The 22,522-nt window shown below is 39.4% G+C and overlaps 1 protein-coding gene and 1 pseudogene across 1 annotated transcript; one reads left to right on the top strand and one right to left on the bottom strand.

The window, feature by feature from the left end:
- Window positions 1-164: 164 nt before the first annotated feature.
- LOC140162903 (uncharacterized) lies at window positions 165-5,156 on the top strand. Its single transcript, XM_072186211.1, has 3 exons — window positions 165-741; window positions 1,063-1,207; window positions 1,816-5,156. The coding sequence occupies exons 1-3, from the start codon at window positions 166-168 to the stop codon at window positions 2,376-2,378; spliced, it is 1,284 nt and encodes a 427-aa protein (XP_072042312.1). The 5' UTR covers window position 165; the 3' UTR covers window positions 2,379-5,156.
- A 13,867-nt stretch (window positions 5,157-19,023) lies between these two features.
- LOC140161908 (ribonucleoside-diphosphate reductase subunit M2 pseudogene) lies at window positions 19,024-19,993 on the bottom strand (annotated as a pseudogene).
- Between the last annotated feature and the right edge of the window lie 2,529 nt (window positions 19,994-22,522).

The raw sequence follows: 22,522 nt of genomic DNA, 5'->3' as shown, positions 1-22,522 counted from the left end.
ATCTTATCGACTATTTACATAAAATTAGAAGGAACAAATTATTATGTAGGGCCTACATGCTCTCCGTCATAGGATTGAGCACTCTTTTACACGAAAGAAGAACTTCGTGATGATCGATTAATGTATATTTCTATTTTTTTTTTGTGTCTTTTTACAGTATACAACATGAATCCGAGAATGCTTGAAATTCAAGTGGATACTTCAAATTTTATTGAAGAACTATATCTGCAATACGAGAGAGGGCAGTATTGTGACGTGACCATTATACTTGACGGATTCAGCCTGTCAGCACATAAACTGATATTAAGTAATGCGAGCCTATATTTCAGGCGCCTCTTTGAACGAGACCCATCTGTTAGCAGTGTCCATATCCGACATATCTGGGCGGGTATGAATCGGGAGGCTTGGGACACCATTCTGAAGTTAATCTACACGGGAAGAGCCTTGATCGGCAGAGAACTCAGCTGTCATATACTTAGCATCGCAGCTAAGCTAGGATTGAACCGTCGAATTGTAGAAACTTTGATCGAATTTGTAATTGCCCACCATGTTGACATCGTCGAGGAACACCTGCTCTATGTGGCTCACATAGTACGCTCCGATGACCTGTACATACATCTATTGGATTTTATCAAAATCGTGGGAGTGTCGCAGCCCTGGCTTGGACAAATTTCTGCGGCTACTCTGCACGGCTTGATAGACGTTGCCGCAAAGACCAACCATCTCTCTGATTGGGGCGTGGTAAGTTGACTTTTGCTAACATTTCAAGGTTTTAAATGGTGCCGTTATACTCATATGTTTTCCACAAAAATTTCAGTTTCCACCGATCACATCATGCCCAACAAATTATGTAAAGCGGAGTAAATTACTTTTTTAACGCCGTCGATATAAATTCAATCGGCTCAAATAATCAAGGCATTTCAGTTTGCATTATACATATATATAAATATATATCGGGTATGGTGACACTGCGTTTCCCGGTATATGATATTTGTCGTCATGTTTCTTGAACACAAAACTTCTATAGCTTAAAATATCGTCATTATTTCACTTTCATTTCAGTTGCTGCACGTTATAGTTGAATGGGCAGAAGGAAAGCCACAACGCGCAGATAAATTCCTGGAGTTAGTCATGAAATTGCGGTTTGACTTAGTAGATACAATGGAAACTGCCAATGTAGAAGCCATTTTGACTGTCATAGAGAAACGTAAGTACTCAGATATAATGAAAGACAAAGATAAAAACAATTTATCGCGTCTGACGTCATCTGTCAATTAAATTCGAGCACGGTTTGTTTACAAGATTATCATTTTAAGGTTGTCATAACAAAGTTGGTCCAACCTCGGCGTATAACGACCGTCATTTTAAGGTTGGCTGGCTACGTTGGCATGCCGACTGTCATTTGATGGTGTTGGCTTGACGACGGCATACCGATAATGTTAGGTTGGTGTAACAACGTTGACATGACGTTCCCAGGCCTACCATAATTTAAGGTTGGCATGTCTTGCTATCTGATATAGTTGCCTTAGCGTCTTTCGGTATATAATCTAGAGAGGCTAAGTATTGTTAAGTATTTTCATTTATATTCCATGACTATGTTTTTGAGATAAATTTTTGATATCGATCTGAAGATGGCGGCTGTTATCTACAAAAACAATCGACTGATTGAATTTTAAGATCGTGATCATCAAACAAAATCAAGTCGAGCCTTGAACTCGTTAAAGAAATTACATTTGCACATTTTACCGCCCAGATCCGACTCGAGCCTATTCGTTTATTTTTCGACGTAACGATCGTTTTCTTTTTCTCTTGCAGCAATGTCGAGTAATTTCTGGATCGACCAGGTAGCGAGTATAACGTCCAAATCATGGAGAGAGGATACCTATGAATTCTTACGTTATCCACAATTAGCGGACCCAAATGGACTGTTTAAAATATGCGAGTTGTGTCGCATGTACATTACTCCCTTTGACCAAATTGCACTTAGTACGTGTTGCGACAGCAGATCCTTTCTCCACGTTCCCTGTGCGATGGGTGACATGGAAGCCGTCTATTCTTCCCTCACTCCCTCGCAAATGGCTTGCTATCGCGCTTCAATATCGTACGGGAAACGAAGTACGAATTTGACGTGCGTAAGAAATAATACCAACTGTCCGTTGGCTGGGCGGAAAATTAAAGTCGAACAAATGCGAACTGTCGAATACTTAGATAACCTCCTATCAGTGGACGTCCTGTGCAATTGTGACATATCAGTGTCGTTACTGTTTTGGCACAGACACGTGTTAATGTGCCCATTGGCAACGACAACCTCTACACGTGCAGAAAGCGCAGAACCCCGGGCGAAAAGGCCGAGGCACGAGGTAGTGATCTTAGATTAAAGCTAAAACTGACTTTTTAAATCATTGTCAATCTGCCAGTAACGAGGCATAACGTTGTCCCAATTGCACGCAACATTGTACCAGATAGGTTAATATAGGCCTATATATTAAAGCAACATTCTTCGAAATTTGGACACAAATTATCTCATTTTTGCGCGTGCCTTGTTACGGGAAATTAGATTAGACAAAGATGCTGCCTTCTCCAGGTAACGCAAGTGGCGATAGAACTCGATGCGACTCCTATTTTGACGCGTTATCAATAGGTTAAACTGTACTTTTTTTTTTACAAATCAAGTCGGAACAATTTTCAACTGGACCCTAAGTTCAACGACCGTTTTCCCGCCCAATAAGGATCCATTGAAATGCCTCCACGGTAATGTAAAGACTTCACAAAAAGTAACGCAGCTGTTATAAATACGCACACACATAATTTCAGAACTTATAAGCGTTTAAAAAATACGAAGCAACGCAGAAAAAGGAAGATTTATTTACTCTCATTTTGATACCCCATTCGACCCATTTCGTTCAGTATTAACAGCGCAGCAGTGTTTTTAAAGCTAAGTACCCGAATTTAAAAGTTGCAACTATATATTTGTATTGATTTGAAGTCAGTGCGAAGATAATGGAGGGTTTTACGTGCCACAATGCCGCGTAATAACGATTAAACGCTGTAAACTGCAACTTTTAAATTCGGGTGTTTTTCTTTACAAGCACTGCTGCGTTGTTAATATTGTACAACATTTAACAAATGGGGTATCAAAATGCGCGTAAATAAACCACCGTTCCGTGTATATGTTAAAAAAACGTTAAAACAGTTATTAGTTCTGAAACTATAGGCGTATTTATAACGGCTGCGTTACTTTTTGCGCAGACTTTATAAACGTATCTCTGCCAAATACGGCAAATTTATGTTCGAAATAAGTTCAATAATAACTCGAAGATGAGCCCACCAATTCAGTCTTAATCGTAGTAGTTTCACGTAGAACAGATGCTGATTTGACAGATATTTCAGAAAATGTTAAAAATCCAGAGGCGTCCGAGAGAAAAAAACCAAAAAACGATTAAACGATCCAAACATACTCTTAAGACTTATTAAGGCGGTAAAAATGCTGCTCTGAGCAGGTTTTGATAGATTAATAGATTACGGCAAAGTACACCGACCATGCAATATGCCTTTCGTTTGAAGCAAATCGGACACACGGTTTTCATGATATTTAAATTTATATTTTCTGCGTATCTTATTATTTCAAGCGACTGAAAACGCTCATTAATGCGTAATTTTTGTCGATATTTTGCTAAAAATCAATTATTCATTAAGGTTCGCGCATACTTTTGTCTCGAAACTTGGTCAAAGTGATTACTTCCAAATAATGTATGCGTATTTAATGAGCAAATTTGCATAAATGCTAATTAATTACGCATAAATTATTTGGAAGTAATCACTTTGACCAAGTTTGAAGCCAATGTTCCGTTAAATAAAAAAAGGTTCCCTGAACATTCTTTTTATGCATTGTTTCGTAGCAAGATATCGGTAAAAATTAGGTATTAATGAGCGCTTTCAGGTCATATTATATACATTAACTCTATTGATACAATCTAAACAATACGATACGAAGAAATTCAAAATGCAAATTAAATGCGCGTTGATCAATGTTCTTTGCTCTGCGTTTAATCTGTTTAAACATGTTCACCTAATTGGAAATGCCTCGAATACCACCTTAAATCAATGATTGTGTAATAAATCTGTGTTTTTTTTCACGCGTTAGTGTACATACAGTGCGTACCTTATATATATATCGCCTCGACAGTGATCCAATTATTATATAAATGTTCATGTTTTGATTTAATTTGCTTTTATGTTTGTGTAATTTGTAAATTCATAATTCCAAATAAAATTCAATATTGACCGCCGCTAGATAATTCGTATAATTATAATGTAACGTTTTATTTCGAATAATTGTCATTAAGATTCTTTGTATACAATATCGTAATAAACTGTTTTCCGGCATATCGTGGGGCTGATATTATTATTCCATAACTAAGGTGGTATTTGAGGCAGTGACCATGTTTAAATAGAGTAATTGATGCTCGGACGAACAGTTGTCTAGTTCCCCTTAATTACCCTATATTCCACCTTAATTTTGTCCAGTTTTATCCCGATAAAAAGAGTTCGTTTATAGATCTCGATATTAAAAAGTGAACCTACACGAATCTATGTCTCGTGTCTGTTGATGAATCGTGAATATTCGAAAGAATGAATATTAAATATTCATATCGATGACGTCACTGTCATTTATGATTTTTAAATTAACGACGTCTTAAGAATATTCGTATCGATGACGTTATTAATTTCAATATTCGTGAAATGATATTAATAAACAGGATCATTAATTTGAGTATTCGTTAATGAGGTCATCAATTTGAATATTCATTATTGGGGTCATGAATTTGAATATTAATTAATGACATTTCGCGAATATTGAAATTAATGACGTCATCAATTTGAATACTATTCGATCTGTAAACATGTTGAAACGATTGACGTGTTTAGGAAGTCGATGCCTTGTGTTTAGATATTAAACACTTTACAAATCGAGGACAAAATGTGTCAAATCTTAAGACACAGTTTTTGCAGCTCAAATTTACTCTCCGTGTATAGCTCCCTAATAAAGTATTACTTTGTCCAAAAATTGGTCTAATTGGACTAATTTAAAATTAGTCACGCAAGATATTTTTTGTTAAATTCGAGAAATGTTGCTGAAATTGGAATGACGCCAAAAGAATATTAATAACATTTCACAACAATTTTCATCATTTTACAATATTTTCACGACCATGAAATATTCAATTTGTACAAAATATCAAATTACACGACTAATCATAGACTCCGTGATTTAATTAGTAGTTAACGTGAATTACTAATTAAATTACTAATTGAATGACTAATTATTGATTAAAAAGACTAACGCGTGATTACGAATTAATCACTAATTTGTCTTTCAATTAGTCATTCACGTGGTAATTTCATTAGTAATTCACGTTAACTACTAATTAAATCACGGAGTCTATGATTACTCGCGCAATTTGGTATTTCGAACAAATTGACTAGTTGTGAAAATATTGTAAAATGATGCAAATTGATGTGAAATGTTATTAATATTCTTTTGGCGTCATTCCAATTTCAGCAACATTTCTCGAATTATCTTGCATGATTAATATGAGTCCAATTAGACCACTTTTTTTTTGACTAATTAATGCTAACAGTGTAGTGTAAATACGTGAAATGATGTTAACAAGTTATACTTTGATAATTAAAATTATATCGCGTACATTTGAGTCGTGCATGTGTGAATTATCGTTGTGTGCAATTCCCTACGAGGTTTCATCGGTTAGAGTATTTGTTTCAGATTTATCCGTAGTTATATATAGTTATAGGCGTAGCAAATCGTCGTTGACCTTTTGCACACTGGTCAGATTTTCAATATTCTCCGATTGAAGCTTGCATGGATAAGATTCCTAATTTTACTGCTAGATGGTATAATATAGTAAAGGTGAACACGGTGATATATATAGGATCATAATGGCGGTTTATACTGGTTGACCTTTGACCCGCATTTTTATTACCATATATACATTTCAGATGTGCAAAATTATAACATTTTTGTTTCTTGCGTCAATCTAAATACTTTGAGACCATTTTCGATTCGATCGGGGAAATGCTTGAGCACACGACCTTATGTATATTTTACCTTGCATATGTAACCGGTAACCAATCATTCTGGAGAGGTGCGACCATTGACTTTTTTGTTCTTTTCGATATAGGAAAATAACTACTAGAAAACACGCGCGAAAACAAAATTAAAAACAAAGGTGAAGCAGTGATTTTGAAAACAATTCAAAGAATAGAACGAGATATAAACGAGACGATTCGTGCAAAACGGATCCGGAAGCTTGCATATAGTTTACTCATAATTATACAAATATTTGAACTATTCAATTCGATCGTTATAATGTCCATAGAAAAAAAAAGCCATATTATCAGCCAGATTTATCGGCGAATTTTTATTGGGTCGTTCAAGACGGCGGAAGATGAAAAGGTATTACGGAAGAACAATATCACTCATATATTGACATTGGAAATCGACGAACCGATTCAGTATACAGACATAAAATATAAGCGTATTAAAATTCTCGATGACCACTATGAGAATTTCTGGCGGTATTTTCAAGAAGCCGCCGATTTTATTGACGCGGGAATCGAAGGCAACGTGTTAGTCCATTGCTCCTACGGAATTTCCCGTAGTCCAACGATAGTAATTGCCTATTTGATGGTGCGATTTAACATGCGTCTAAAAGACGCAGAAGCCCTAGTAAGAGACAAAAGAGACATCATTAGACCCAACGACAGATTCATGAGCGATCTGCTTAAGTTGGACGCCAAGTTCGCGAAATATCCAAAATGAAACGTAGTAAATAAAACTATTCTTGCATTGCTCAAAGCCCGTGTGTTTAGATCAAATCCACGTTGACATATTGCAGCATGTTAGACTGTCGAACACGTTTTGCGTTTGCTGGGTATGCACTGTGCGCTATCTTCGGTAGATAGCATATACGCGTTCCATACAGCTGTGTATTGCGTGTTAACCCTTTTGCTAACTAGTCGGTAGGCCTATGCGAAGAGAGATGGAGCGATGCAGTTATCTACTGATGATAGTGGTGCTGATGAAGTGGTGTAACTATCCACTGCCGATATTGGCGTTGATGAAGTACAAACGTAGCTAGCGACCGACGGGGTTGATCTCGTCGTGCTATCTTCAGTGGATAGCAAGTAGTTCATCAATGCCCCGTATCTACTGCCGGTAGCAAGTAGTTCATCAACGACCCGTATCTACGGCTGATAGCAAGTACTTTAATAAATCCCCTTTATGCTTATCTACTGCTGATAGCAAGTTTATAGTTCATCAATACCCTATATCTACTGCTGATAGCAAGTTCCTAGTATTAATTATCACGTAGTAGTTCAATTTATTTTACGTACATCGTAAAAACAGCGGAAATACTACCTCGTCGTTACACTTCATAATGCACAGTGATATCTACGAATTTATTTTGTGAGGTTGTCCAGGGTCAGGAAAGACTACCTTGTTGTTACACTTCGCGATATAATGCGATGTTTACGAGTGTATTTTCTTCAACATCCAGGAACTGGAAATACTACCTTGTTACATTTCACGATGCACAGTGATGTCTACGAGTTTATTTTGCGAGGATATCCAGGGTCAGGAAAGACTACCTTGTTGTCTTACACTTTACAATGCACAGTGATGTGTACGAGTGTTTTTTTAACGCGTTCAACTCGACGATACTCATGAAAATTTATACCCATCTACGCACCCACCATCTAAGGATGTTTTGACATTATCTACGAACGTATTCCAATGCATATTGGGAGAAAATACACAAGTAAGAGGATCTTCCAAATTCGGGTTGTATAGAAGAAAGAGTATTCCTTGAATAATATCTTCCAAGTCCCTATTCTCGGTCCAGTGTTCGTCCAGCAGATTTAGGCATACCTCACCGTCACTTTCTAAGCTGTCAATATTAGGATGATAAATTTTAGTTTTGCAAAACACACTAGGTGGAAATCCAGGATTTATCTGCACAAAAAGATAAAATAATAATGATAATAATAATAATAATAATAATAATAAAAACAGCGGTATTTACCTCTAAAATTGCGATAGTCTTACCTGAAATATGAATTCACCTCCTTTATATAACCCATGAGTTGGAGCGATGACCACTTCGATGGCGCTAAGATCATTTTCCCAATATATCACATCGGCTTGGCCATTAGACATACTTTGAATATTCTTCTGGAGCCGGTGAAATTGTTTAGCCAGCGATCGGGTTTCCATCTTAATGGCTCCTAAAGAGTTAGCGTTGGTTTTAATACCCAAAAACCTGGTATCGCGTATGAATATCGAGCTAGTTGGAGACGGAAATTATTACGTTGTAGCGTCAGTTAGCAAAATACTTATGCCGATGACTGACGAATATAATATTTTTATTTTTCATTTTCTTGGACCTACACTACTATTCATTACATCGTATTGTATCAAGGCGTACCTGAACGTGGACGCTAGCGTCGCATCGAGATTGGTCACAATTGGACTAATTACGTAGTTTCTACGATTCATTTCAATTAAATAAATTCGACGAGATATAATAAAACACGGTTTAACGCTCAGTTTGTCTTGCAATATTATCATTTTATTTGCCAAACATAGTTACTACCTTGAATAAGCTCAATGTACCCGTTATCTATTCGAACCAAATATCGTCACCATTATACAGTGGTATATAATGTACGCGTACCACTGTTTTCTCAGCTAGATTTTGGTGGATTCGCGGTTATTTCGTCTATAAAACTTAGTTTTCTGAAGAATACTTAAGACAGAGGTTGAGATTTAACTGAAAAAAACAAATGGAAGAACTTTACGGTGAATTACTCCCCGTTCCAATTCTGCAAGGGGTCTTTTCTTATCTAGAAACAAATGATAAGCTTAGATGTTCAAGCGTTTGCCGTACGTGGCGTCGATTGTTGGTGACGGGTCGTCCATGGATTAAAATCAGTCGAATCGAATTTTACGATCAAGTGTATTCCGAGGCGGTGAAATTCGTGATTCCATTATGCCCTCATCTTTGCCGAATCGCTTTGAGTGATATTAGTATAAGTAACGAAACTCTAATGTCGTTAAACGAGATTCGAGAGCTCGATAGTCTGTCATTGTATCGATGCGAATTAAACCTATCGGGATTAGAAGATAACTTTGAACGTCAAATTGTCGAGCTTGATTACGACTATGTTTTCTCCGCCCGAGGTACGACCGAGTACATTAAATGTATATGGTATTTCAAACATTCTTATCCGTTGCCTATCAGCTGGATTTTTTCCCATGACAGAGAATGTCACATTATCTTCGAGAAGGAGGATTCAGATGATGAACTTTTTGAAAGGGAGAAAAGAAAATTAGACCGCGAAGACTCAATGGTTGAGTGGATGAACGTCAGCTGGCCAAGTACGAGAGAGGGTTTAATTTCGAGTTTTCTGTACATCACTGACAAGACTCGAGGTACTCTATTTAGACGTGAAATATCTATTAAAATCCCGATTTATTTACGAGCTCCGACACGCTCCATTCCCACGTCGTACCAATAGGCATCTGGGTATCGGCGCGCCAACTCGAGGAATCTGTTTATGTGATGAGCGAACATATGGCCTCTGTGTTCCTCCAACTCCTTCTCGGTAAGTTTGATCTCGTCGGACAACGGGTGACCCCAGCCGTCAACTTTGATTTTACTTAGGTCCGGATCGTAGCCCTTAGAGGTTAGAATCGAGAGTGCGTTTTGTAGTTTCTGGATAACGCCGTTTGACTTTCCGAAAATGTCCCCGATATAGAATATTTCGCGCCAATTGCCGAATCTGCTCATGCCCCAATTATAGGAGAGATACTCTACGTGATCATGTACCTGGTCTCCGTCCTCATCCACTAATATGATATCGAAGCCCATGATGCCTCTAAAGGGAAGTATGTAATAGATAGATATAGAAATCAAACACGTAGAAGATCAGATGACTATATGGTGTTGTCAGGCTTACACGATAGAGACATTTAAAACATGATTACAGATATATATACATATATATGTGTACGCAAACAATACTGAACTGCGTCGATATGGATCGATTACGCAAGTTGCAACGATTTTTTGCCGGAAGTTTCGTGTTACCGCGCCGACAATGGATCGTAAGAAAGGTTGTTGCCCTTTTGTTGACGTACGCTTTTGCATCGACTATAGTTTTTCAATTTTTTGCCAAAGAAAGAGCGGAAATATACTGGTGTTACGACGCCTACAAAGTGGGTCAAAAACCGTGTTCGGTTCGTCTGACCGAGAAATGGGATGCCATTAGCGTTATTCTATACGCAAGCTCTCTGATCTCTTTTATATCGTCGATATTGCCTTGTAACGTTATCAATTTAGTGACTGGAGAATCGAGACAGCGAAACGTCGCTTTGTCCATTGCACGAAAACGCATTTCGGGCGACGAAAATCTTCGCGAGGTGTTGATTTTTGGTGGCTATCAAGACGTTGCGAAAAATGAGGAAATAGATTACGTCGAAGCTGTGAAAGAAGAGTTTTATACGCGTTTGTTTTCCTCCGTTCCCAGCGAGATATATTTGAATTGGACCAGCGGGAGTAAAGTGATAAGCGTGTTTTTGACTCTACTTTTTCTAATCAGCGTTATCGCTCCGACAGCCTGTTTTAACAACGCACTTTACGTTCGAGTTTGGATTTTTGTGCTGTCGGCGACTTTTTATTTAGCACCTTTGCACGCGCTCATTTTTCTGCTGCCCATTTCGTTGGCTCCGGAAACGAGCATTCTAGCCTCAACGACGTTTTTACTATTAACGGCGGCAAAACTAGCTAGTCTCGTTGTGAGTAAGAGCGTCGAATCGACTCATGAAAAGCATCTGTTGAAATTGAATTTTAGAACTCACAAAAATTGGCTTAAATCTAACGTAGACGAAAATAGATTACTGTATTTACTCGGATACTCGGGTTATTATTGATGATGGGGGAGTGGACTGAACACGACTGTTTTTTATGTAATTTCACGATAACTGAAGAACAACGCCGTCTTGCGTCGACAGATCCTGGATCGGAAAGATACAACGCTTTTGTGCACGCCGAACGGCTATTTCGTCACTGGCCGTGTCGTCCAAGCGGTACGCGAGCAAAATTTGTGTGCGATATTTTAAAGAATCAAATTAAACAATGTCACCCGAGTCAGGAACGCTTTATTGACGGTTTAACTCCAGAAATCGTGATCACACATTTTTGCCTGCACAGCCTTCCCACTTATAGAGAAATTTGCGAAGAGCAATTTTATCATTATCGACTTCTTTCGGATAAATATACTCGGATGATGATGAGAAACGATGAAAACGTAGATCTCTTGAAACACCTCGTGACCCTCAATGGTGAGCTGCGTAAACTGTGCAGGGAAATCGCTAGTAACTGATAGCAAAAAAGCAAATCGTTATAACAACCGCTAGCAGTAACACGATTCCACGAGGAATCGATTTCCGTTGAAGCTTTTCATCCTTTCGATACTCGACAGCGTAAAAGGTTTGACAGAAGGGTTGATCATTGGCTCCTGGATAGAGTCGGATCGAAATATTGCTTCGGTAGAGTCGATCCATGGCATGCCCGACGTTATAGGCCCCTCTGTGATCTAACTTGAGTTCGCAGACGTACACCGTACTCTCCGTCAATCGATAACTACCCCGGTACGTAATATCCTCGAAAGCTTCGGTGAGAGCGGTCTGACACTCGCCTACGGTGACGGGATCAACGGCAACGTAACTATATTCCTCGTCTACTATTACTTCAACGGCGACCGGTTCTTTTCCATTTTCTCTAATCACGTGCATGTAGAAGCAAACGTCAAATTTTCGACGCACTTCGTCACACACCTTCCACAAGCGCTCCAGGTAAAATGGTTCTGAGCAAACGGTTATACGAAACGTTGCCGTGAACCACGAAAGTCTGACAACGGAGACAACGAAGCTCGCCTTCAGACGGGTCTCGAGTGTATTAATGGCAGACATAGCAACGGCGAGTGGGAATGGTTAGCACCTTGTCGCTAGATGTTGATACTCGGGTATCGTTTGTGCAGATATAGAGTTTGGTAAATAGCACTGCTGTCGGTGTAACGTTAACGGCGACAGTCGCTTGTAATAGAAGTAGAACGAGCACCAACATGTTTCAGGCGGCCTCAAGCTACGAAATTCTATCTCTGGAAAGACGTAATAAGGCTTTAAAAACCATAGAGAATGAATTTCGAGGAAAGGACGCGAAGCACTTGTACTTCTTAGACGAAACGTTTATGTGTCGTCTACGAGACATATTTGAAAAATATCCCGTGTGTCGTTGCCTTCTGACTCGCGTGACGAACGCTATCTCATTACGTGCCATGTTCGAGGGAGGGGTCGAAGAAGAAGTGCGGTCTTTGGCTGGGAAACAGACGCGACACTGGTCGTCTACGCTCACGGCTCTTTTTACCGTCACGCTGGAGGGATTACTTCAGACTTTCGTCCGAGAATTGATACGTTCCGTGTGGATATACGGATTTGTGGTGATTCGGTACAGAGAATCGATGACGGACTGTATTAGTATCCCAGAGTGCGTCAGCGAAGAAGAATATATAATTTTCCGCGATGATTCTGGCTCTTATCACGCGAGGGATTACGACGGAGAGCCGTTAGAGATAACGTTTATGGATTACCCGGATTCTAAATTACGAGTGCGAAGCGCGCTGAGTCATCTGCGTCAAAATGCGGATCACTTGGAACAAATGCGCGGTTTCCAAATCACTAGCGCGCGTAACGCCGCACCACCAGTTCTGGTTACAGGTAAAAAGCCCGATGCATTTGAGGAAGAAAATCGTTTACAGCTCGAATACGAAAAAAAAGAGGAACGCGTAACACAACACGCTATGAACGCTTTACTCAAAAAACGAACTTCTTCGACCATTTCCGAAGGCCATCAAATTCACATTCCTCAAACCGTCGATTTTGAAAGCGAGTACGTGTGCGCTTCGAACGACCGAGATCGACTGATAGCGGAACTGTACGAATCTCGAAGAGTTAATGCCGAATTGCGTCGAAAGCCACGGGGTGACGGATTCGCGTACGACGAACAAGAAAATGGCGTGCGGATTAATTTAGAAGACAAGCGCCTGGAGGCGCATCGTCTGGATGTGAAAATGTTAGATATTGACAGCGCGATAGAAGAATTCAATCACCATGTAAAAAATGTATTTTTGGGCACGATTACCTTTACGGACCGCGGATCGTCGTACGACACCCCTCGAAGTGCGACGCGTAGTTCTACCGAAGGTGAAAGTTTTGAAAGGGTCATGGATTCGTGCGTCGTATATTGGCAACGGTTCATTGTGAATAACGTTTTGCGCGATTGGATGCAGCGCACCGGAGTACCACTACGCCCTCGTGTAGAGCACAAAAAGAAGGATATAAACTGCATGGTGTCCCTATTTCGATTTATTTCTCCAGAACGCAGAGCTAAGATTTTGGCAGAGATACTCGAGATACCGGTGTCAGACATAATTCCAGGGAATGATGACACTTTATACTCAATCGACGGATAGCTTCAATCACGTTATACGACCAATGCCCGCGGAGATTATTGCCACATCGTGTCAGCTGCACTTTACGGACGAAGGCACTTACGGAACGGCGTATTCCCTGCCAGACAAACTCATCGTGGTCAAACGCTTTCATCACGCCTCGCATAATTACTTACTTGAGAAGTGTGAAAATGAGGAGGAATTGACTGAAGTGAGAACTCTGATATCGGGTAGCGAAGATGAATTTAACATTATGAAAAAATTGAGTAAAAATGACGTCGAAGGAAAATACACGCCGGTGATAACTTCGCTGACTCGCGAGACGCATGTTTTAAGGAATGGCGAACAGCTGTCAATGATCGGGGAGATAAATATGACGCACGTTGGACGAAGTTTGGGTTACTGGATCCATCAAGCCTACGTGCTTGAACCCGCGTGTTTATTAAGACAAGGTCGAGACGCTATAGACTTTTTAGAGTCGCATCATATTTATCACTGCGACCTGTCTATCAACAATATCGTCTACGATAGGCTAAGCGATCGATTTCGATTGATAGACTTTGGTAATTCGTTACAAACGGACACGGAGGGGAATTACTTTTGTTTATACGACACCGAACTGACCACAATCTGCTATCGCGACATATCCGCTATCATGGCGGACAGTTACGAGAAGCGGTTCATTTCCGGCGTATTTTCGGACCTTTATTCGCTAGCTCTAGTCGTTGCCGAAATCATGGGATTTAAAGCACCTCGATCTCACAACGACGCTAGATACGCCGATCTAATGCACATCACCGATCAGACAGTATACGACGCATCGAAACGAGTAGTGACGAAATTGTGCGCTCACAACGCGGCACTCCGCGGAGCGATGAGTGTAGAAGAGGAAAATCTTTGGTCTTGTATAAATGCATACTCGAGTACCTTGGACTGGTTTAATGTAGAAGGAACTCCGCTGTTGGACCAGGTAGAAGATATTTTTGGAAAGAACACAGTGAGAACACTGAAAACTCTATCGAGTCCCATCCCGGAGCTTCGACGACCCGATGACCTCGTGGAAGAGGAAGTTTGCCTTCACCTAACACCAGTCGTACGACTAACATGCATCAACGAAGACCTGTTAGTGATAAATGCCGTTGTGCACCCGTGTAGGGTCGGTGGCGTAGCTTTCCGCAAGAAACTACTGGCGACAAACACGGTATTTGTAGATTGGTTGATATATCAACCACTCGTTCACTTTGACTTAATACGATTTCTTCGCAAGGCACTGTTACTCGCGGAAAAAGAATTCGACAACGGAGTTCTGGATTTGAGTAAGCCGATAATGCTTTTTATTTTCACCGTGAACGACGCAGAGCGACATCGCTTAACTTCGACTTTGGAGTTACCCAATGTAAAGAGGGATAAGAACGGATTTTGTATGAAACTGAACGTACAAAATGAGCGAGCGACTGATAGTAAAGTCGAGTGATGGACGCGCCAAAGTTACTTTTTATTTGGTAAATATAGTATCCTCTCAAAACGTGGTGCATTTGACAAAGTCAGCAAGTGCATCTTTTTCTAATCACGTGCGTGGATCGAAACTTCAAGATGATATGATCGAATTCCGATCACCTACTGGTCACGGATCGACAGTTCTGCATTTCCCCTCGACGGGTGCCACTAACGTAACGGTGAGAGACAACTTTGATTTGCGAATGCAGGCTTCTTACAACTATCTGTTACACTCTCATCTCACGTGGAACAAAGAAGGGAGTATAGCGATGAGTTATTCGACGAATAACTTGAATCATTCGGGTCAGTTATACGGCGTCATTTCAGCCCGAAATATAATACAGGACGCATTGACTTTCGACACCCACGTCGTTGATAAAAACGACAACTTTCCCTCGTTGAAATTCACCATTCCCTTTGAGGAAAGCTTTCGCAGATATCAACTATTCTTGCCGAAATTCAACGTCAATACGCAGTTCCAATCCACCACATCATTGCTCAATACAGGACAGAAATTTCTCGATATAGTGCTAAAATACGTGGACTTTAGCTCGGAATGGTGCGATGCTTGTGTGCAACGTGAGTGGGAACTGGGTCGAAAATTAGACTTAACCGAAGAGCTTGCTTTAAAACCCCTTATTGATCGCAGTCAGTTTTCCTGAATTTTCTATCGTTTCATTTTTGTTTTTGGGTTGGGGTGGATCATTCTTGCCGCGGATTATCAGGCAGGAGCGCGAGTGTATAAAGAGATTTTTTTAAAACAACAAATAATGATCATTAAAGGTAATAAAGTATCATAATGAGAAAACACGGAGATTCTGTCTCATGATTGTTTGCTTTTATTGTTGCGTGATACGTTTATGATATACACTATGATAAAAGTCGATACGACAATTGCACGTACGCCCTTATTGTTCCCGATTACCTTCAACTATATAGGCCCAACAGAGAAACCACCAACTGAAATGGACACCCGCCAATTTGATCAAAATTGTGTTCCAATTTCATCATAATCATTATTAGCCACGCAATCATAGCTATGTATTTGCATGTGTAGCTATGTATGGCCATGTATAGCTATATAAAGGCGTGTATGGACATGCAAAGCTATATATAGCCATGCATATCTATTATATGATCATGTATAGCTCCGTATAGTCTAGCTATGTATAGCCATGTATAAGCATTTATGGTTATAATTATATATAACCATGCATAGCTGTGTATAGGCATGTATTGGTGTGTATAGAAATGTATAGTCATGCCTAGCTATCAGCCATGTATTAATAGCTATATATGGCCATGTATAGCTGCGTATAGGCATGTATAGTCATGCATAGCTATGTATAGCTGTGAATGGTCATGTATGGCCATGCATAGCTATGGATAGGCATGTATAGCCATGCATATAAGCACGTACAAGCTTGTATAACCGCTTATAGCTATATATGATCATGTATAGTCATGTATGGTAATGTATGGCCATGTATAGGACACCGTCTCTTTAATCAGGGTAAAAACTTAAATGGAAGCTTCTCAGCAACCTTAGACAATACGTAGACATATGTACTTGACTGTAAATTGTATGATAAATTAATTTTTCATTTATTGATGTTAAAAAGGCCCATTAATATATCATATATTTTAATCTGTATTATTATACAAATTGCAGTTATGTTGCTTTATGCATATAACTTTTATTATTTCTTATAAATATATTGCCGGTTTTGCTACACAGTATATGCAAACAATTTTTACTTCTGTGATCCAGTCATCTTCACGATACACGTGGTAATGCATGTATTGCGTTAAATTTCAAAGCCAGAACTGAAGCTGGTAAACGTTCATTCTTATTCAAAGGGATAAGTTCTATCGTAATATGAGCTATCTTCAGTAGATAGCAGAGTTCATATTTGACTATGTAAATGCTGCTATCTACTGAAGATAGCAGTTTCACGTGTCGTAATATGAGCTATCTTGAGTTGAGAGCAACATCCAGAAAGATCACAAAGATTATTCCTAAAAACATTGTGTCCAAAAACTGGATCATAATTTGTCTCATTATAGGCCTACATGTAATATAGATATATATCATTTATGAATTCATTTTTGTGGTTCCTTTTTGGTCTTTGAAATTTATATTTATTTTCTTTGATAATTTATATAACCTTGCTTTAGATTTTTTCTGTAATAATTTTATCATAAACTATTCAATGCATATTGAGTAAAATCTATGCTGTTATAAATGTATTTTTACTTATTTTTAAAATTATACAAACCCAGAAAACACAAAACGTTATAAAAAATATGGCAACCTTTTGTAACCTTTTGCGAATAATGTCAAAAATGTTTTGTGTTTGCTGGGAATGCGTGTTTATGGCAAAATGCAGGCGTACGGTAATGAAAGCGTGATTATGCACTCACAATAAAGTCCACGATGAAATAAAAGCCACTAACAGTACTTGCCATCTATCTTGATTTATAATTAAGTAAATTTATAAGGCGTATTTTCACTTTTGGAATAACTAGATCTTATATTTTCGATATATGAAGAGCTTATTTCCAAACCGTGTTAAGTCCACAAGATTCACTTTGAAGAAAATCAGGAATTTTCTTTATAGCAATGAAATAAAGTTCGATTTCTATAAAATTACAGTGAAGTGAAGGTGACATATATAGGACCATAAAACATGTTAAGTTAAAATCTAGAGACTTTTGATTTTTTTAAATGAATTAATTTGTTTTAAAAATAGCATTGACTTAACACGTTTTGACACAAAACTCAATTTCTGGCATGGACTAACACAGAACTAACCATATTTTTTCTCAAACTAGTCTTAAAAGATAACAAATTTATTAAAAACATACAAAATGTGATTCTCTCTACTATAAAACACAATTTTACCACAAAACACCTTGCATCTCGAACCCCCTCCTCCCAACCATTTTTGTTACCAAAATTCGATGTTTAAAATAGTTCAAAATTCAAAACTGAGTTGTATTGCATTTCTCAGAATTAAATCAACATCATTTCACTGACAATAAGTGATGACCCGAAATACCCACTTGTTTTATCACATTATCAGTTATCACAATTCCCCCTCCCCCATGCTGCCACCCTAATCTCATAATAGTCATATTGACAGCCATAAGTTTTTAAGTCTTTAAGTCCTAAGTTTTTTATACCTTTAACTTTAAAATAATACCTTGAATTTAGTAGCACATTTTGATAATCATACAAAATAATAATATCAAAAACTAACTCTATCACCATCCTCTAACATTAATTCTACCATCACAACCTCTCCCTCTCCCCCTTCTCATGTCTTTCTGGAGGTATCTATCAAATATTTAAGAAATCCCATACAAACTAGGCCTACTAATTATTAAAACAAAAACCAACAACAACAACTTTTTATTCAGACCAAATTCAGGTATACTAGTCTCAGGACCAAACAAGAACGAAGACACAAAGCAAGGCAGTGTTATCAATCATGCAGAACTTGGGCGATTAACTATTGGAAGCCCTATGCCGTGCTACTTGCCTACAAGCTACCCACAAGGGCATTGTTCGTGGACTTAACACAGTTTGCTACCAAACTGGATTGGTACTTTGTGTGTCAATATTTCGGGACTTGACTAATTTTGGAAAAAAGCACTCACATTGCTGGATAGCCCTAGTTACTCACTACTCATTTTCATCAAAATCTCAATTTTGAAGGTGGGTGGACTTAACACGGTTTGGAAATAAGCTCTTCATATAACCCTAACGCTATAGCCATTATCTAAAATCTTATTTCAATTAGTATTTGTCACATTACATTAGTAAATAATTGTAATAATATAAATGATGAACTGTCTGATTTTGACGGGTGGCATGAACATAAACGTCTTTTTATTCATTGTGTTACACGCATATTTGCGTGTTGTCCGTTAAAATTCTGCATCGAGCGTAAATGTTCGATCCTTTGCCATAACTCCCGCTTTCTGGTATTCACCGACACGACGTTCAAAGAAATTCGTTTTACCCTCCAAGGAAATATTTTCCATGAAATCGAAAGGATTATTTACGTTGTAAAACTTGTCAAAACCAAGCTCGATCAATAATCGATCCGCTATAAATTCAATATAGCGACGCATAAGTCGCTCGTTCATACCAATCAGTGAACACGACAAAGCATCCGTCATGAATTCACCTTCGATGTCGACAGCTTCCCGAACGATACTCAAGACCTCGTGTCGAGAAGGTTTGTTTTTCAGATGGGAAAATAGTAAACACGCAAAATCGCAATGAAGGGCTTCGTCACGACTGATAAGCTCGTTGGAAAATGTCAAACCTGGCATCAGGCCGCGTTTTTGAGCCAGTAAATAGCGGCGAATGATCCCGAGAAGAACACACCTTCTACTACGGCAAAAGCTACGAGTCTGGTGGCAAAATTATTTTCGTCATCTTCAATCCAGCGTAAAGCCCATTCTGCTTTTTTCGTCACCGCTGGAATTGTTTCCAAGGCGCTCAGCAATCTCATTCTCTCGTCCCCGTCTCGAATATATGTGTCGATGAGGGTACTGTACATTTCGGAATGGATATTTTCCATAGCAATCTGAAAACCATAAAAAGCACGCGCTTCCGGAATTTGAACATCTCGACAGAACCTCGTCGCTAAATTTTCGATTATTATTCCGTCACTTGAGGCAAAAAAAGCTAGAATAAATTTCAAAAATTGTCTCTCTTTCTCGGTAAGATTGATCCAGTGATCGATGTCCTTGGTAGATCTATTTCCGAAACTGTCCAAAAAGAGGCCTCTGCCTGTTTATACATATGCCAAATGTCGTGGTACTGAATGGGCAAAATAACAAACCGAGAGGGATTAGGTCTCGTGAGAACTTCATCATTTCGTGACATTTTGAGAAGTGACGATATGATTCCAGAGTTGATCGTGTGCTGGAGCAACCAATACACTTTGTTAGAGAACGTAGATTCAATTAGTTCTTATATAGACTGTCCGTCAAGTAATATCGTTGAATATTTAGCCTATCGTACGGCAGTGCCGTGTATCGGCAAAAACAAACTCTGCGGTAATCACAACCAGGAGAAATTACGATATTTTCTTCGTGACTATATCGCCGAATACGTGCGATGTTATCTATGCGGCGGTAGGAACTCGATAAGCGGATGCTTGGATTGTGGTTGCAGGTCGGGATGGAAGAAAAAATAGAATTAAAGATGCCAGTCGATCGGTGGTTTACCCATCTCGCGAAGATACAAATTGGTTTTCGAGAAGTGACCACACCGATGAAAACCACGATCGACCGATAATGATGACGGATGACTCGTTTTTAAAACGAAATGACGTTTAGCATCGATACAATGGGTAAATTTCTGGGCGAAAGATCCCCATAACATAAACACTAGATTGGAGTAGGTATCAGAGAGAAATTGAAGTACGGCTTTTGTAAATTCCTCCCAGCCACGATCGTGATGCGTGAAATGATTGAAAGCTCTCACAGTACCGATTATATTGAGTAAGAGAACACCTCTTTTTGCCCAAGGCTCAAGATTCCCAGATTTTGGGATAGGCGCACTAATGTCTCGATTCAGTTCCAAGAACACGTTACGCAGCGCTTCTGGTACGGGAACACCATCCGGTACGCTGTAGGCCAATCCGTGAGCAAGTAGAGAGTCATTGTAAGGTTGATTTGCCAATATCACTGCTTTTACGTCATAAGGTCGACAGAACTTTGTCCACTGAAACAATCTTTCGTTATCGGGAAAGACGGTGCCATGTTCCCTTTCGTCAGCGATAAATTGAAACAAACGTTTATAGTACGGCTTAGTGAATTCATGCCTCAGCGGTCTGCCCCATGCGGGTGGAATACCATAGGGTACCCAAGCACCGCATCGCTCGGCAAAATCTATAGGTTGAATAGATTGAAAAACGAGGCGATATTACGCTGTTTTTCGTTGATTGAGATTTTCGTTTAAGCGCTTTCTTTCGCAGTGTTTCTTTAGGCATGTTGTATTTTTGTATGACCTATGAGTCCCATTAACGTCTATTATATGAATTAACTTTAATCATGAAACTTCCTGAAGCGTACTGGCGCGTAATCAGGGGTCGTAAACGTATTGCCGAAAATGGGAAACGGCAAGTGGAAGTGTCGGGTATCACATCGCAGATCAATGCGTATCATCGTCCTCATCACATTTTGAACGCAAGATTTAGGGTCAAGAAACAGTGTTACGAAGGACGATTGGCCGGACTCGAACGTGGTCGCCAATACGACCGTGAAGTGGAATCGATCGTAAAAGAGGGCGGATCGCACCCTGTGTGTGACGTGCTTCGAGCCAACCGGTTGGAACCGGTAACCGCGAAAATATGGACGACCAACGCAGGTTACAACGTTAGTTGTACAAAGGCTAGTTGTTCGGAAATCGACTTGGTTGCTTACAATTCCCGTAACAACATTTATGCTTGCGTTGAAATCAAACGAACTGGGAAAACAATGCTAGAGGTACTGACCGAACACGGCGACGCGCCTCGTTGTAGAAAAACCGGTCGGAAGCGCAGTTTTTTTGACAAGGCCCGAATGCAAGCCCAAATTGGATCGCTGTGTTTCAGCGAAACGTACAAAATTCGCAGTGAGTCGTATTTGGTGGTAATAGCTACCACTGAAGATGGCGAAGAAGACATTAATCTTTTCTGCTTAGAAGAAATACCACCGTCTAAATTCGCGTGGATTCGCGGTTTTTCTTCGGTTGTTACGACGGAAACATAAACCAGCGATGTTGCCCTTCAAATTTTTCGATTTGTCGACGATAGAAGTTCGACACAAAAAACTCCTCGTTGATAATTCGACGAGCTTGATCGAAAGTGAATTCCCGATATTTAACGAGGAAAGCTACGACAAGTAGCGGTGAAAGTTTGTTTCCATCGTCGCACACTATTAAAACTTTACCACAGGAAGCTCCTTTAAAAAATGGTGCGAGTAGGCCAATCAGCTCGTTTAGTTCGAGAGAGTCTGTAAAGGGGACGGGTAGGTATACGCACTGACGATGAACTCGTACGGCGGTTAGATTTAAAATCGTCTGGAAATCATCAGTCACGTTTTTATCGGTGCAAATCAAACTATTACTCGTATACAGACCCTCGTAACGTTCGTGTATATTATAAAGAGCGTATCGTTCCCCGAGAGTGTCTATCATTGGATACAACTTGGGCATGGTGAAGATGGAATGTTTTTGCGAATTGGAATATCTTCCACTTTTAAAGCATTACAAATCTCAGGGATGCCGAATCATGGACCAGAATGGAACCCATTCCATAGGTGGAAAAATAATATGTCTCGTGCAATTCCCGTATAGTAGGAACAGTGTTAAACTCGGTTATATCCCTGTCGATGAGCAGTTGTCGATGAAACTTCCGCCGCAAAAGAT

This window comes from Amphiura filiformis, chromosome 10 (assembly GCF_039555335.1).
Source record: "Amphiura filiformis chromosome 10, Afil_fr2py, whole genome shotgun sequence".
Classification (NCBI taxonomy): Eukaryota; Metazoa; Echinodermata; class Ophiuroidea; order Amphilepidida; family Amphiuridae; genus Amphiura; species Amphiura filiformis.
The sequence above is the reverse complement of the archived record's forward strand: the minus strand, read 5'-3'. Positions and strand labels throughout refer to the sequence as shown.

What these genes read in the sequence shown, in the direction of transcription:
- LOC140162903 (XM_072186211.1), top strand. Translation starts at nt 166, where the DNA reads ATGAATCCGAGAATGCTTGAAATTCAAGTGGATACTTCAAATTTTATT. An exon ending in ATCTCTCTGATTGGGGCGTG is followed by an intron (nt 742 to 1,062) that starts GTAAGTTGACTT and finishes CTTTCATTTCAG; the next exon opens with TTGCTGCACGTTATAGTTGA. An exon ending in TTTGACTGTCATAGAGAAAC is followed by an intron (nt 1,208 to 1,815) that starts GTAAGTACTCAG and finishes TTTCTCTTGCAG; the next exon opens with CAATGTCGAGTAATTTCTGG.